The 17,426-nt window shown below is 36.1% G+C and overlaps 1 protein-coding gene and 1 pseudogene across 1 annotated transcript; one reads left to right on the forward strand and one right to left on the reverse strand.

The window, feature by feature from the left end:
* The first annotated feature begins 2,865 nt into the window (after positions 1–2,865).
* Positions 2,866–3,255, forward strand: LOC143625987 (nuclear transcription factor Y subunit B-4 pseudogene; annotated as a pseudogene).
* Positions 3,256–8,316: 5,061 nt separating this feature from the next.
* Positions 8,317–12,851, reverse strand: LOC143626091 (uncharacterized). The gene is made up of 6 exons (XM_077096287.1): positions 11,598–12,851; positions 11,387–11,506; positions 10,601–10,717; positions 10,441–10,530; positions 9,295–9,402; positions 8,317–8,529 (listed from the first exon to the last, which is right to left on the reverse strand). Exons 1-6 carry the CDS (start codon positions 12,849–12,851, stop codon positions 8,467–8,469), a joined length of 1,752 nt encoding a protein of 583 aa, XP_076952402.1. The 3' UTR covers positions 8,317–8,466.
* Between the last annotated feature and the right edge of the window lie 4,575 nt (positions 12,852–17,426).

Consider the following 17,426-nt stretch of genomic DNA (forward strand, 5'->3'; position numbering starts at 1 on the left):
TGCAATTTAATTAATCCAGATAATATTTAGAAATATATGGGAGTATTTAACGTTACCCTTAGAAGTATTTTGGATCGTTTTTGATAAGGATTCACAGTGCCAATAGCCTTTAATACGTTGTTTTCTTAGCCGCATTAGCTTAGTAGTAGCGGTATCTCTTTCAAAGGATCATAACACTTACCAATCTTCCTTACTCAAGCTCAATCTTAAAACAGTGTTGTCCTCCTCTTTTTAATGGCATGTATTTGTTGGATTCAATCATTCAAACTTGAAACCCTTAAGGAGAAAAGCCTTACGGTCAGGGGCGTAGGATTAGAGGGACCTCTGGGGTGTCTTTGGCCACCCTCGTTTTTTCACTTAGCAGTGTAATTTTTTATGATTTTGTCTTAAAATTTTTATAGGTATTGAACATGGCCACCCCTAAACATGTTTCCAAAAAGCTAATGGTTACCCCTGAATTTTTTATAGGTATTGAGCACGGTCACCTCAAAGTAGATTGAATGAGCACACAATGGACTTATTATCTCTTAGTTCTAGTTTTGTTTCAAATGATATTAACGTGGATAAGATTTATCTTCTTATTGAGAAGTATTATCCTAAAAATTTTACAGGAGAGGATTTTTTTTTAAAATATCAATTGGAGAATTTCAATTCTAAAATGTCAAAGAATACCAAGCTAAGTGGTATATCATCTCTGATCTATACAAAACTCTTGTGGAAACTAAGAAACATGTGACGCACTATTTGGTTGATAGAGTGGTTTGGCTAATCTTGAGACTTCCAGTTTCTACAACAACAATAGAGAGGATATTTTCAGCAATGATAATATAACCGCCTTTGCAAAAGATGTCAGATGAGTATCTCGCGAATAGCTTGACGATTTATATAAAAAAGGAAATTGTAGAAACATTTAATTCGGAATCCATAATTGATGAATTCAAAGATAATAAGGGTCGTCGGCTGTCTTGTAATTCTTCTTCCAGACATCACTCTTCCTCTCGCATTATCATAAATATTTTAGGTCTTTGTAAGTTAAAAAAAATTATTCTTTTTTAATGGTAAGAATAGTCTTTGAATAAATGAAGAAAAATTAGATATTTAGATTTTATATTGTTTGAACTGATCCGAACTAAATCGCCGACTCAAAAACTTTTAGGTTTATAACTTCAGTTATTCCTATAGTTTAGCTCAAGCTTCAGCACTGCTTACGCAAAATCCCCATCACCTGGATTCCATTGGTACTGTATCAATAGTTTCACCAATCGCATGCCGTATATGTGCATATAAATGTGTCTAGCTAGTGACTTGCTGACACAATGTCACATATGATTAATCTATGTGATATAGCTATATAAGGTGGGATCATAACTTTATAACCTAATTAAAAATTTAAAAAGAAGGATTATTGGTTTCCAAATTAAGGGACAAAGCCGTAAGCCTGTGTTAACTAGTTTTCATATATCCATTAAAAAGGTATGCGGATGCATGTGGACGTTTTATGTCCATACACTTTCTAATAAAGAATTGTAAGGAGAAATGAAGATGTGAAGGGTGTGTATGCATCTTTGTAATATATAAATATAATCCATGTTAAAATTTGCACTATTTTCAATTAAATGTCTCACTTTTCAATTTATCAAATAGGTAAAAGTTTCAAATGTAGCACTTGCAACATATTAGGCATGGAAAATGTGCCTTGTAAAATTAATATGATACTTATCAATTATATATAATCAAACAACCTATCTTATGAATTAAAAAGATATACAAAAAAAGTGGTTGATAACTATATACAATCACACAATTTAGTTTAAAGCAAATTCTTTCTAGCATATGCAGCATTGCTTACCAAAGGATCTTGAACCGGTAATACCAAGGTGTTCGAAGAAATTAAAATGTCATTTCCTAATGGTGAGGGTTCAATTTCGCGGTTAACAATTTCTTTTTCTTAGTTTAATTTTGTTCTAAACATTACAATGACAATGGGTTACAACCCACTTACGTGTGTAATTATTTGACTTATTGAGTATCACAAATCCCAAATATGTTGGGAGTTATGAGTTATCTAGTATATTCTTCTTGTGTGTTTTTCTGTTTGTGTTCGTATCGATTCAATCATGGATTTTTTTTTCGCAAAGTACAGAATCTGGTTACAGCACACCAATCCAACATTAAAACGTGAAACTGGGTTGAATTTGAAAGGGTGTTTTGTATCAAATATTGAAAGCCCAAATGGCATACACTGATCAGTGAAAAGTAGCCTACTTAATTTACATAATCGTTTTCCTTCATTTAATTACTTTTTCAGGAACATTTTTGTAGATGCAGGCTATGTAATGCTCTCAAGAGTTATCCAAGTACTTTTCTGACTTCATCAATGTGGATCGACTCAAACATGACTCTATATTTATTAAATGGTGACACGTCATCCTTATGGATTGCCAGAACCATAAAATCTTTAAAATGATAATTTCTTACTAGTGGAAATGATGACCTAGCTTAATATTAGAGGAATCCATATTAAGGAATGTGATTCACGGAGCATTCATTTAGTAGTGTCATCTTTTTTTTCTTTTTGTATCACTAGAGCATCTTTATATTCATCACAACTTATTAATGAGTTCCTTATTCCTTGTAGTCTCCCATGATTCACTTTTTGCTCAAAAACATAAAATATTAATTTAAAAATTCTAGTCTCCAATTAGAAAAGAATATGTTGCCTACAAAGGGCCCTCAAATATGTCTTAGCAAATATATCTATCTACACATAAAAACACATATGTACATATATAATGCTATATAAGTAATTATAAGTGAAATGTGTGTATGTGTTTTAGGAAATCTTGACTAAATCTGGAGAAGGGTATGGTGGATGAGCATGATAGCTTGCTGCCCATAGCAAATGTGGGGCGAATCATGAAACAGATCCTACCACCAACAGCCAAGATCTCCAAAGAAGCCAAAGAGACGATGCAAGAGTGCGCCACTGAGTTCATATGTTTTGTGACTGGGGAGGCATCTGAAAAGTGTCACAAGGAGAATCGCAAGACGGTAAATGGAGACGATATCTGTTGGGCTCTTGCATCTTTAGGGTTTGATGACGGCTCCAATGCGGTTATGAGGTACTTGAATAAGTATAGGGAGTTTGAGAGACAGAGAGCGGCTGCCAACCAAATTAAAGAAAGTGTTGATGAAGCTGCAGCAAGATATACCAACAGTTGTAAAATGAGAAATCATTCAAGTAATCTTCACTAGAGTTTGATGGTCTAAGTTCCTACACAAATTCTTCAAGAGCATATGTAACACAAATCCTTCAAGAGCATCTCTCTAATATGTATTCTTAGAACTTCATTATCTATGACAAGGATTCATATCCATAAACAAATCCAACAATAAGGTAATTGTGTTAAGTCCTTTACTATCAAAATCAAATACACACACCAACACTTAAAAGCAATTTATTTCTCTCTCTCTCTCTCTCTCTCTCTCTCTCTCTCTCTCTCTCTCTTCATGAATATACATGTATACCCACATAATGTTAACACTATCTTAGAACTTGTGAGGGGAACTTTGAGGGACAGAAACAAATAATAAGTGATTGGTAGGAAAATAGCCTTAAGGGTACACATGAGCTTGGAAGTCACTTGATCGGTTACCAGAATATTACCTATTAATATTTCTAGGTTCATTTGGAGAAGATTGCTTTAAGGGAACCTGTGGATCAGTTGAGGCAAGCTGCAAGAACCAGCAGGAAAATAAAACGAAAAGAAAGAACAGATGAGAAGATTTACACAATCAGATGTCAGGATGGAGGGCAAATTAACTACATAATTTCCTCCAAGGGGTGTTGCTATATACACACGTCACTGACAATCTAATCCCGGCCACACTGCTTACATGAAAAGGCTGTTTGAGGTTGCACCGACAGCCGTACGTTTGAAGGTTAGGGCTTTCGTCATAGTCCCCTACCCTTAAATGACCATTTGAATTTTTCATCGGTTTGAGTTTGGGGGTGCCTTAGGATTAGTAGACCCTTTTCCCCATTATTTGGATTATGATATATACTGATTTAATCTTTCCTTTTTCTAGTCTCACACACCTGGTTTGTGAGTTAAGACTTGAACTCACAATCACTTGGTTCATAGGGCAGCATATATACACATTAGGGACCACTAGACCAAAGCCCTATTGGTCTGGTTTGATCTTTAGTTATTCAGCAGTTTGTTGCTCAAATAAGATAACTTTGCTAAGAACAAATATCAATCATCATAGCCTTTATGTGGTTATGATGCTTGGTTTTCTTTATAAATTTATGCCCTTGTACACAATCCATTCAATATAAAGATATATGTCATGAAACGAATTGCTTTGTTAGTCTAACAAATCATACAAATAGAGAATCATAGAGAATCATCATATATTTCCTTTAATCTTTCATCGACTTTTCACTTCAAATATTTTGAATGTCTATGATATGTCCAGTTTTTCGTTCATGTAATCTCTACACAATTTGTCTTATTTTAGCTCTTGGCTAGGGAAGAATCAATCATATATACCTTGTATATGTTAAAGAGTCTATTGATTCAATTCCAACAAACTCTTAGTTGAACCAAGTAAAGAAAGCGGTGAACAATATTGAACTCTAAACATCATGAAAATATATCGTAACGAACTAAATTGATACGGACCGAATTCCCACAGCATTGCCGCTGCACCAATATTGATGCCTTTTAGTAATGTGCATATATCACCATTGATTCCCCCGTATACAAAGTCTGACATTAACTCCTCTCAAATTATTCTTGCAATAACCATGGAAAAGGTTTTAGGATTAGTGCCAAATGGCACAGTCAAACTTAGATGGTTTTCTAGCTGCTTCTAAAAATAAATAAATAAAATATATTTTTAGGGTTTATGATATCTTTACCCAAGAAGCAGGACCATTTGGTTTGTGACTTTACACATAATAACTTGTATTTACTATTGAAACTTTTTATAGAGTACGGTGGTCTCCCATGAGTTCATCACACTTCAATTTTAGTGAGAGTAGGGGTTTAAGCAGGCAACCTAGGGTTTCATAATTATTAATTTCTCTTCAGGGACCACTTCTCCAATATCTTTCTGGGTTGAAGTTTCAACATTCAAATTATATAAATTATATATAATTGTTAGTACTTGTTGTATACAATAAACTGAAATTTAAGCTAGCACAACTTAATGAATAAACCGATTAAACAAAGAGTTAACCTACGTCCACAGGCTACGTACGAACCAAGGTTTCTTTTCATTATTTCTACAACTGATTGAAGTACAAGGAGATGAATATATGGACAAAGACAATTAGGGTCAGCCCGTTTAACTTAATCAACAAGAAACAATTAAACAAACCGCGCTCGATCTAATGGTTAGGGCCACCCGGCCCCTAACATGCACCTTCTGCCTTCTAATTGTAAAACTGGCTTGACCCAAATGGGCCGAAACCTACATTAATTAACGTAACAGATTATTAGGTAGGATTTAGTTCTATGTTTTTAATCAGATCGAGTGTTTTTGGTGTGATTAGTGGTCATCAAAGGGTAGCGGCGTAGCTTGTTGCCCGTTTGCCTTCTATTTCGATGTAATCACTACTTTTGAAATATATTCGAAACACATTAGAGCAAATAAAATGTTTATATTAGTTTAGTTATATTTAGAAAGTTATCTACGTTGTAATATATCTACTTTAGTTATAATTGATAAAGCACCTACATTATATATTCATTATTCATCTCTCAATAAGAGAGAATTTTAATTTTTTAGTTTATCATTCCGTACATTAAAATGGTCAGAGGATCAATAAACTTTTAAAACTAAGAAATAATTTTTTAAAACTAATAACTGCCTAGGTGACTCGTTTTAGTGGTCCTTTTTTCTTTTGTGGCATTGCCTCATTGTGGCATTGTGCACTCGATGTTGCCTATGCGACTCGATATACGGGTCCATTTTTATTTTGTGTCACACTGTCATTGGCACATTGTGCACTCGGTGTTCATTTGTGCCAAATGTCAAGATCTTAATGGTTTATTGGTCAAATTAAGTATTTAGTTAAGTTTGACCAGTCAAGTGTTCATATGGACGGATTTTCTTTAGGGTGAAGGGGTGTGATCTGGAAACGCATTCGGGTGATCGGCTGCTTTAGGAACACCACCCAATTGGTTCAGCAAAGGAATCGGGAAAATAATTCGGGTTTTTGAACCTGAAATATTTTCCAACAAACAATCCTTAATCCCTTTGTGTGGAAAAGTGAAACCAGGTACTTTGGATAGTTTATCGTCGCAATTGAATCGGGTACTGTTGGATTCATTCAGGTAAAAGTGAGGTGGAACCCATTAACTGCTTTATTTTGGGAAGTTCGGTACTCCAGGAAGCACCCTCTTCATCCTAATGAAAACAAAAACCTTGTTTGTGGAAGAATGCGTTAGGGTGTGGACGTGTGGGGGGTCATAACGTCATGTCATCGGTTAGCTTATGAATTATGCATAAGGTTATGTCAGTGTTGGAAATAAACTAGTTCGATTATGAACATAGCTCAATCAAATATACAACGTTATATCTATGTGTGCTTATTGTTTCAAATTTCAATAGTTATTGGTTTTGTTCTGTTTCACGCATTTCCTCAACCGCCATCACAATGTATATATTGATGGGATGCATATTATGGGAATCATAGTAAAATGTAAAAACACAATTGTAATTTACAATAAACAACAGTTTGTTTATAACGTTAATGTTGACTTCACATAATAAAATGATTTTACATTAGTGTTGTCCACACTGTCTAGTCTAGCCACTTCAATACATTTGTGATACTCTCAAATTAATGTCAGTTGTCCCAAGAGGGGCATCCTGATGGTTTATGAAGAGGTAGGTCCCAGCAGAGCCCAGTTGGACCCGCAAGACTCACCTTGAAGAGGGACGTCTGCGCGAAGACCAACTGGTTCCGCAGGACCCACCATGCTCAGAGAGATGAAGACCTTACGCGCAGTACGCCAGCTGTTCCCGCAGAAAAAACCTCCCAATGGTAAAGTACCCCGCCTGTTCCCGCAGCTGCGGATACAAGCCATCAGGGAAGGCTACCCGCACTAATAGTAAGGCTACACGCACAAGGCACTAACTCTCAATAATTCAGTAATGTCACCTGAAAAAGGAATGAGCAAGGCGGGAATACTCCCGCCCAAATGAGCCAGTCCGTACGCTTCTGGAAGATCTTTTGTACTATACCTGCCAAAGTATGGACAAAATAGACAAGATCTGACCAAAGCAGCCCATGAACCAATCACAGGGTGACAGCTCACCGACAATAGTACGAGGAGGAGCATGCTCCAGTACAAAATGTCACTATCAGCCGCTGCCTACCCACCAACCCTCATCGTGGCACGTACATAACCTGTAGTTGGTGGAAAAGGAATAGTACACAGCCGGCCATGTCACTATCAGCCGCTGCCTACCCACCAACCACCAGCATGGCACGTACGTAGCCCACAGTTGGTGGAAAAGGAATATTATACAGCTGGCCGTACCTGCTTGGAAACCTACCTTCGGCTATAAATACTCCAACACCTTGGAACGGTATCATCATCTTACATCATCTTATATGATCTTATATTAGGATATATCATCTGATATTATCTTATCTTCTCTAGCTATTTCTCTTAATATACACTTATATTCAGAGCAATCTAGTCTGATTCTCACGCCGGAGGGTGGTCACAAGGAGGAACCCCCCCCCCCCCCCTCTCAGTGACGAGCTCACGGTGTCTGTTTTGCAGGTCATCAGAAGAATAACCATCTTTGCCGGACCTAACCCTCGTGGAAAACATCTACTTAACCCTAAGATTATCCTTAATCTGCCGGGGTCACATAGTGTTTCTTCAGTTTAGTGGTGTATCTCACAACCAAAAAGTTGTGGATTTAGATCATGCAGGGTGCAACTCATGGTGTATTTATCCTAGGAAATTTAGGAATTTTTATTCAATAAGAGCATTTAAAGCTATATCATTTTTACAACAATGATATTTCATTATGGACCAAGTCAACCTTATAATACTCAATTCAGTTTACCAACCTATAATCTCCACTAAATAAGATGAATCAATCCATGGTTCATAAGTAAATCTCTTAATCAACCACGACCCTTTCCAATACACAAAAACATATAAAGGTTATATAAAGATACGTGTAGAAGAAATGATGGTATAAATTACTCGTATGCATAAACTATATAGAAGGAAAGATCTTAATACAATGTGAAAAACAGGCCGAATGTATATCTATCTATATACTTTGCTCGAAAAATAAAAAGTTAGCCAAAACTTTCTCTTAATATTCATTTCGAAAACCTTAGACTACCCTAAACAAGTTCAAACCCGACCACGCCTAATAAATTAGCATAAACAAAGCCGAGGATTTATTTACCTCCTAAAATGGTTATTCGGTCATGCTAGTTCGATTGGACTGTAGTAGATAGCTCCTAAGGCTGCATTCTTCAATCTGTATATAAACAAAACACAAAAAATCAAATGGGTCATTTCTATATTTGACCAATCAAATCGCGGTTTGCATGCATACAAAATCGTATTTTGTTATAATATTAATTACTTATAATAGTTTGAAGAAAAAAATGTTTTGAGAAAGTGCTAATGTAACAACCCGCTCAATGTAGCACCTCTATACGATCTGGGCTCAAAAAGTGGTTAGAGGGTCTAATAATATAAAAATAAATAAAAATATAATTCGAAATAACGGTAATAAATTTACTTTCCTTTCCAAATCTTTGTGCATATGACAGGAAAGTTTTAGAGAGAAAATTACCGCAATAAATTTAAATTCACAAGCTAATGAGGTCATAATATTCCTATAGTTGATACTTGATAATTGATACAGGAGTAGAAACTTATAACAGCTTACAAGTCTTTATATAAAAAGATTATAGATATTTAATTAATAGTATTTAAGATAAGTTTATAAAGAAACAAAAACAAAGAAAAGTAAAGTAAATAAAATAGTAAAGAATTACACATTTTAGTCCTTTAAGGGGTAAGGGCAAAATGGTCATTTTTATTAAACTAACCTCAAAAGTTAACTTCCGTGAAAAAGCATAGAGCAGGATAACTTTTCAAAACTCATTGTAATTTTCCATTCTAATTTCTAAATGACACATTTGAGCTGTACAAAAGGTAGAAATTTGTAATTTACTCTCATTTCTAGTATAACTATACTGTAGCAAAGTCAAGTCATAATATTGAATGGTCTTACATGTAAAGGAGCTGTAGAACCCAAAAGGATTTCAAATTCATCAAGAAGTGCTCTTTCGTGTAATACTAAATTGGCAAGTTCAGAAGCCAGACAATGTGTTTTATCCAACTGTAACAAACCAGACACAAAATAGACCATCGTAAGTAGAAATCACTCGACACATTACTTTCACCACATTTACTTCTGAATAGGTTGTCTGACCTCAAACGGGTCAATTCACAAAAAAAGTTGGCTAAAAGGGTTGAAAGTCATCCCAGTCAATTTAATGCATACAATACAACTTTCTAAATCTCTTTATGAAAGCTTATTTAAAATATTAACTACACGGATAGTCCCTGTGGTATGCACTAGTTTTGGTTTGAAAATTACATATTTAGACCAGTAGTTTTCACAAACCAAGCAGGTTCGGTTAGGCTTGCAAACGAACTAAAAATTCATTAAACCAATCGGTAGGAGTTCGTTTATTTAATAAATGAACAAAGTCACGGACACAAATAAATTTTATTGCTCATTTAGTTAAATGAACGAACATGAACACATGTCTCCTTCGTTCATTAGGTCATTCATCTATATTTGTTACTTTAAGTTCGTTTGCGTTTATTAATGTATTCATTTAAACTTTTTAGGCCCATTACAATACAGTCTAGTTTTAATAACCTTTTAAACCCAATGCATTGTTCGCATTTACATTTAATTGGTTTTAGCTGCCATGTTTGTTCGTGAACCATTTGTTTATATTGTTAACGAACGAACACGAACACATTCATTTTCTTAATAAACAAACACGAAAAAAAAACCTCATTAATTTAGTTGTTCGTGTTCTATCGTTTGTGCGGTTACAGTTAAATGAACTTACACAAACATCCACTGTTCGAGTTAGTTTGGTTCGTTTACAAGCCTACATTCAGTCCCTAAAATGATGAAGGTTAAATTTGGCTGTAAGTGATTGTAAAATGACCTAAATATGTTAAAGAAGAAAAGGAAAGAAATTATGATCAACCAGTATTAAAAAATACGAATGACTCATTTTTGTCCAAACTTGTTTTGACTATCCAGGGTCAATGCTTTTAGGATAATTGTCTTGATCATTGAATCATAAAATAGATTAATAGACAAATATTTATGTAAAGTGTTTAAGTCACTCACCTTTGATACTGTTGAGTGTATACAGGATACGGTTGCCTGTAATACTTGGATGGTTGAGAAAACAATCAACTTCAATCCCTTAATATCTGCCTGTGAGTTATAAGTTGATGATTACTCTATATGTGAAATGGCCTAAGTAAACTTTTATGTAATGACATACCTTTACTCCACCAGTAATAGGAACTGAAAGACTTCTTGCTTGTAGATCATTAGTGGTTGCAAATAAAGCAGATTCGTGTTCCTTTTGAATTGAAGCCCACTCGTCAATAAAGCCCATCTGAGTCACAGAAACGTATCAACCACGATTAATTTTTATTAAAAAGAAAAAGGAAATAGAAAATAAAACAGTGACTAGAGCAAGCATGATTAGCAGCTTCTGTTTATATCATACGTGTAAATAATCTTCTATAGAGGTCAATTTAGGTTGTGTTTCAAATAAAACGGATGAACTCGTAAAACTTAGTTAAAGGGAGATTGGGTTAAACACGCTAAAGCCACTCAAAAATCTCAATAATTATTTTATCAAGATTAAGATTACTATTAATAATATTTTCTTAATCATAATTAACCCATTTATTTCTAGTCATTTTATAAAAAAAATGGAAAAGCTAAATGCCATTTAGACTTACAGATAAGTGCATAAAGTATTATTATTATTATTATTATTATTATTATTATTATTATTATTATTATTATCAATTCGGGACATCGCATAGCAACAGGTAGACTCTTATAGCTTGACCCTAGTTTACAAAAGCTCAAATATTGTCTTACTCCCTACTCTTCAGAGAAAAAGTGTATACATGATAATAAAACTAAAGTAAATTAGATGAACTTGCAGTTGCAATAAACAGGAAAAACTAACTAGTATGATTTACATGTAAACTTGGCCATATCCAAGAACAATATTCAGTTGGAGTTAGAACAATAAAAGATAATGAATTACTTGTCGATATAAAACAGCATAGAGCTTTAGCTGCATTAGTAACAAGTCGACATCGATTTTCTTTGAAGCTAAATAATCCCGGAGGTCTAAGATATTTCTCCACATATCAAATAAAGATCTCTGTGTTGTGAAACATAATATCAAATGATGCAGCATGAAAACAGCACAAAGAGTAAGAAAATATTATTAATTTAGTGATACGAATCCAAACCTCAGCAGTTGCCCTTTGAAGATCCAATGCGGCTTCTGCACTTGCATTAGCAAATTGCCACTGCACTTGTATATTGTAAAGTAGCTCCAAATACTGAGCAACCTTTTGATCTGTCACATTCTTTTCCTTTCTATTGTCGACAATTTTAGTGAAAACAGAAAGTATATTTGCATTAAAGAAGTGTCTTCGACCCGATGACTTATATGGCTTTACAGAGGTGAGACTCACATCAGGATCAACCCCTCTAGTTGGGGTCGGGCTGACCCCTCTAGCTGGGGCCGGGCTGACCCCTCTAGCTGGGGCCGGGCTGACCCCTCTAGCTGGTGCCAGGCTAATCCCTCTAGCAGGAGTCGGGCTGACCCCTCTAGCAATAGAAGTTTTGACCCCGTTGGTGGGGGCAAGACTGGCAAGCGAAGGGCCGACCTTGGCAACACTGACGGGACTAACACCTCTCGAGGCTAAAACGTGTGGTGAAGATGGTTGGGATTCAAGCGACGCTTGATTTGTAGCATCAGTTGAAGATTCGGGTAAAGGCTTGCTATTATTACTTGGGAAGGATGGTTTCTTAAGGTTTGGAGTCATACTAGATATATAAGGAAAATGAATGGTTTTATTTAAAACAGTTGAACCTACTGTCCCGGGCCACAGATGTTTACTAACTGGTTTAACATGAGAGCCATCTGAAGGTTCCAAATTCTCTGACTGGTTAACAACATTAGAACTTGTTGTGCCAGGCCGTCTTTGCTGATTAACTTGTTTAACATACGAGATAGCTGACGATTTAAAATTCCCTGAACGATTAGAAACATTAGGCCGTCGATGCTGATTAACTGGTTTAACAGGTGAGCCATCTGACCTGTCAACAACATCTGAACCTGTCGTGCCACCACGTGAGCCATCGTGAGGTTTCAAACTGTCTAACTGATCATTAACATTAATATTTTCTGTCTCGTGTGCAGGCTTAGTTGACAGAGGAGTCTGTTCATCTTCAACATTCAACAAAGGTTGTGAGGTGTGATGATTACTGGTTTCATCTGACGGTCCAGAAGCGGTTGAAAAGGTCTTTTTGGAATGCCATAAAGAGTCTGTTAACCTATTATTAATAACCTTTTTAGCAACGAATCCAACGCCATGGACCGCGTGAACAGCTGAGGATAATCCCCAAGAGGATTTCGACCTACCACGGCGATTCGTTCCGTCGTTACTTTCAGAATGATTCGAAGGTGATGCTCGGTCTGATTCATGTGCATCCATCCACACTATTAAATTCTCACTATATTCATATCTTCTTTCATAGAAACTAAAAACCTAATTGAATAAAAACTAATGAGATCTCAGTTTGATCATTAATAGCCAGCCTATATATGTTTAACCTCCACAAATCAGACTTAATTTGAATCTTCTTTCAGATGAAGATTATATTTAATTATGAAAACTTTCAACGTAATCTCAGTTTCGTCATTAACGAGCCTAGATTTGACCTAGATGACGATGCTGATATGAAATCTACAGAATACTCATGCGATTGATGAAGAACAAGGAGAAAACAATCAATCTGACCGGTAATCACGTTGTCCGTGTGCGTTTGAAAGGAAAACAAACAGATAAATATTTTTGGCGCCACGGGAGAGAGATGGTCTGGTCTGGTCTGGTCTGCAAAAGCAAAATAAATAATAAAATCATTTATCACGAACTTCGGTTTTAGTCTCATGTTGCATATTAGCCGGCGGTATGGTTTCCGAGCGTTTAAGCTTTGAAACAAGTGTGGGTATTGTTAAAACAGCATAGTCTGTCAGAGTGAGCAGGGCTGGCCCTTGGAGGTGGCAGGGTGGTCAACGGCCACAGGCCCGACGCCCCTCAAGGCCCGATTTTTTTTTTTTTTTTGGAAAAAAATTATACGTCTTTTTATTAAAAGCAATATGTATATTTAGTGTTTAAATACAATTAAATAACCACTATCTTGGTCTAGTAGCAAATGAGTATTATTTATAACCAAAAGGTTGTAGGTTCTAGTATCACTTGAGCTGTGTTTAGTTCTTTTTAAGTTTTTTATACAAAATTTTTTTACACAACTTAAATTATAACCAAGTAAGCCCATATAAAAATCAAACTGTTTAAACCCAACAAAATACTCCTTTTACTAAGGCCCAAAAAAAATTTCGCCTTCAGCCCAAAAGTTTATTTGCTTTCTCGGAGCCGACCCTGAGAGTAATGGGGCTCTCAAATTGGAGAATGTGATGGGCTCGGTTAAGACAATTTAATCGTCGTTCTTAAGAAAAATGACATGGCATAAGAAGTAAAGATTTAGGCAGAAAACAGCAAAGTCTTGGGTTTGAATATTATCCCAAATGAGGTTTACTGCAATAGGCTTTTGGGTTGCAAGTCTTTCCCGAAACATAAGATGTTGGCTCGGGTTACCCAACGCTATATGTGATTGCGAACATATGCGTTTCGTCAATGGGTTATGGGAAGTCGAGATTTATTCATGAATGTTAAAAGAAATAAATATATATGGGTCATGTAAATTGCCAATAGGTTAATTCTTGGCCCAGATTTAATTTGTAACTATGTCCAGCCCAATTAAACATTCTTTACTTACATGACGTCATGGACTTTTAGCATATAAAAATGGATTTAATCCATAGAATATTTTAAGTGTTTTAAAGTGATAATTAAAACGGTTATACGCATTAACTCACGGCTATCATGTCTGAAACCAACAACACTTGGGTTTTACAAACAATCGGGTGGGTTTTACCGACCTTTTTATGTTAGTTACTTTACCGTAACAGAAGTAAACAAAACCAACTTAATGCGCCTCGGCACACCGCCATGGCCTGAGACCGACAATGCTCGGGATGATTGGTCCACTTAGCAGCGTGTGATCGGGCCAAGTAATTTACTTTTCTTTTTGTTTTCTTTAAATTGATAATTAAGCGGTTATTTGCGTCAACTCACTGCTGCCATACTCGGGAACGACAACGCTCGGGTTATACAAAAAACGGGTTTACTAACCTTTTTGTTTTAGTTCCGGTATTGTACGAACATGACAGAAACAGAATTTCCGTTGACTCACCACTTCAACGCTGGGGAATGACAACAGTCAAGCTTTACTGACACTCAAGTTTTACCGTCCGACACCACCCATTGGTCCACCTTAATTATTATAATTTTTTTGTTTTATTTTTGGTTTTAGTGTTGATGCAATAACACACGTAACCGAAACCGACCGAATTTGCATCGACTTACCGCCTTACTGCTTGGGACCGACAACGCTTGGTTTTTGCCTCCGCCCAGGTTTTTCAATTTGTCCCGGCGCAACGCGCCGGGTGAAACACTAGTTATATATAACAATTACAAACTTTGGTGCCGCTAAGTGCTGATTGGGTCAATTTAGGTTGTGTTTCAAATAAAACGGATGAACTCGTAAAACTTAGTTAAAGGGAGATTGGGTTAAACACGCTAAAGCCACTCAAAAATCTCAATAATTATTTTATCAAGATTAAGATTACTATTAATAATATTTTCTTAATCATAATTAACCCATTTATTTCTAGTCATTTTATAAAAAAAATGGAAAAGCTAAATGCCATTTAGACTTACAGATAAGTGCATAAAGTATTTTTATTATTATTATTATTATTATTATTATTATTATTATTATTATTATTATTATCAATTCGGGACATCGCATAGCAACAGGTAGACTCTTATAGCTTGACCCTAGTTTACAAAAGCTCAAATATTGTCTTACTCCCTACTCTTCAGAGAAAAAGTGTATACATGATAATAAAACTAAAGTAAATTAGATGAACTTGCAGTTGCAATAAACAGGAAAAACTAACTAGTATGATTTACATGTAAACTTGGCCATATCCAAGAACAATATTCAGTTGGAGTTAGAACAATAAAAGATAATGAATTACTTGTCGATATAAAACAGCATAGAGCTTTAGCTGCATTAGTAACAAGTCGACATCGATTTTCTTTGAAGCTAAATAATCCCGGAGGTCTAAGATAGTTCTCCACATATCAAATAAAGATCTCTGTGTTGTGAAACATAATATCAAATGATGCAGCATGAAAACAGCACAAAGAGTAAGAAAATATTATTAATTTAGTGATACGAATCCAAACCTCAGCAGTTGCCCTTTGAAGATCCAATGCGGCTTCTGCACTTGCATTAGCAAATTGCCACTGCACTTGTATATTGTAAAGTAGCTCCAAATACTGAGCAACTTTTTGATCTGTCACATTCTTTTCCTTTCTATTGTCGACAATTTTAGTGAAAACAGAAAGTATATTTGCATTAAAGAAGTGTCTTCGACCCGATGACTTATATGGCTTTACAGAGGTGAGACTCACATCAGGATCAACCCCTCTAGTTGGGGTCGGGCTGACCCCTCTAGTTGGTGCCGGGCTGACCCCTCTAGCTGGGGCCGGGCTGACCCCTCTAGCTGGTGCCAGGCTAATCCCTCTAGCAGGAGTCGGGCTGACCCCTCTAGCAATAGAAGTTTTGACCCCGTTGGTGGGGGCAAGACTGGCAAGCGAAGGGCCGACCTTGGCAACACTGACGGGACTAACACCTCTCGAGGCTAAAACGTGTGGTGAAGATGGTTGGGATTCAACCGACGCTTGATTTGTAGCATCAGTTGAAGATTCGGGTAAAGGCTTGCTATTATTACTTGGGAAGGATGGTTTCTTAAGGTTTGGAGTCATACTAGATATATAAGGAAAATGAATGGTTTTATTTAAAACAGTTGAACCTACTGTCCCGGGCCACAGATGTTTACTAACTGGTTTAACATGTGAGCCATCTGAAGGTTCCAAATTCTCTGACTGGTTAACAACATTAGAACTTGTTGTGCCAGGCCGTCTTTGCTGATTAACTTGTTTAACATACGAGATAGCTGACGATTTAAAATTCCCTGAACGATTAGAAACATTAGGCCGTCGATGCTGATTAACTGGTTTAACAGGTGAGCCATCTGACCTGTCAACAACATCTGAACCTGTCGTGCCACCACGTGAGCCATCGTGAGGTTTCAAACTGTCTAACTGATCATTAACATTAATATTTTCTGTCTCGTGTGCAGGCTTAGTTGACAGAGGAGTCTGTTCATCTTCAACATTCAACAAAGGTTGTGAGGTGTGATGATTACTGGTTTCATCTGACGGTCCAGAAGCGGTTGAAAAGGTCTTTTTGGAATGCCATAAAGAGTCTGTTAACCTATTATTAATAACCTTTTTAGCAACGAATCCAACGCCATGGACCGCGTGAACAGCTGAGGATAATCCCCAAGAGGATTTCGACCTACCACGGCGATTCGTTCCGTCGTTACTTTCAGAATGATTCGAAGGTGATGCTCGGTCTGATTCATGTGCATCCATCCACACTATTAAATTCTCACTATATTCATATCTTCTTTCATAGAAACTAAAAACCTAATTGAATAAAAACTAATGAGATCTCAGTTTGATCATTAATAGCCAGCCTATATATGTTTAACCTCCACAAATCAGACTTAATTTGAATCTTCTTTCAGATGAAGATTATATTTAATTATGAAAACTTTCAACGTAATCTCAGTTTCGTCATTAACGAGCCTAGATTTGACCTAGATAACGATGCTGATATGAAATCTACAGAATACTCATGCGATTGATGAAGAACAAGGAGAAAACAATCAATCTGACCGGTAATCACGTTGTCCGTGTGCGTTTGAAAGGAAAACAAACAGATGAATATTTTTGGCGCCACGGGAGAGAGATGGTCTGGTCTGGTCTGGTCTGCAAAAGCAAAATAAATAATAAAATCATTTATCACGA

Source organism: Bidens hawaiensis, unplaced genomic scaffold (assembly GCF_021521415.1).
Source record: "Bidens hawaiensis isolate Kalapana, Puna unplaced genomic scaffold, B.hawaiensis_p1.1 tig00000055_1, whole genome shotgun sequence".
Taxonomy (NCBI): Eukaryota; Viridiplantae; Streptophyta; class Magnoliopsida; order Asterales; family Asteraceae; genus Bidens; species Bidens hawaiensis.

What these genes read in the sequence shown, in the direction of transcription:
- LOC143626091 (XM_077096287.1), bottom strand. Translation starts at nt 12,851, where the DNA reads ATGGATGCACATGAATCAGACCGAGCATCACCTTCGAATCATTCTGAA. An exon ending in TTCAAAGGGCAACTGCTGAG is followed by an intron (nt 11,507 to 11,597) that starts GTTTGGATTCGT and finishes TTCACAACACAG; the next exon opens with AGATCTTTATTTGATATGTG. An exon ending in GTTCTACAGCTCCTTTACAT is followed by an intron (nt 8,530 to 9,294) that starts GTAAGACCATTC and finishes GTTTATATACAG; the next exon opens with ATTGAAGAATGCAGCCTTAG.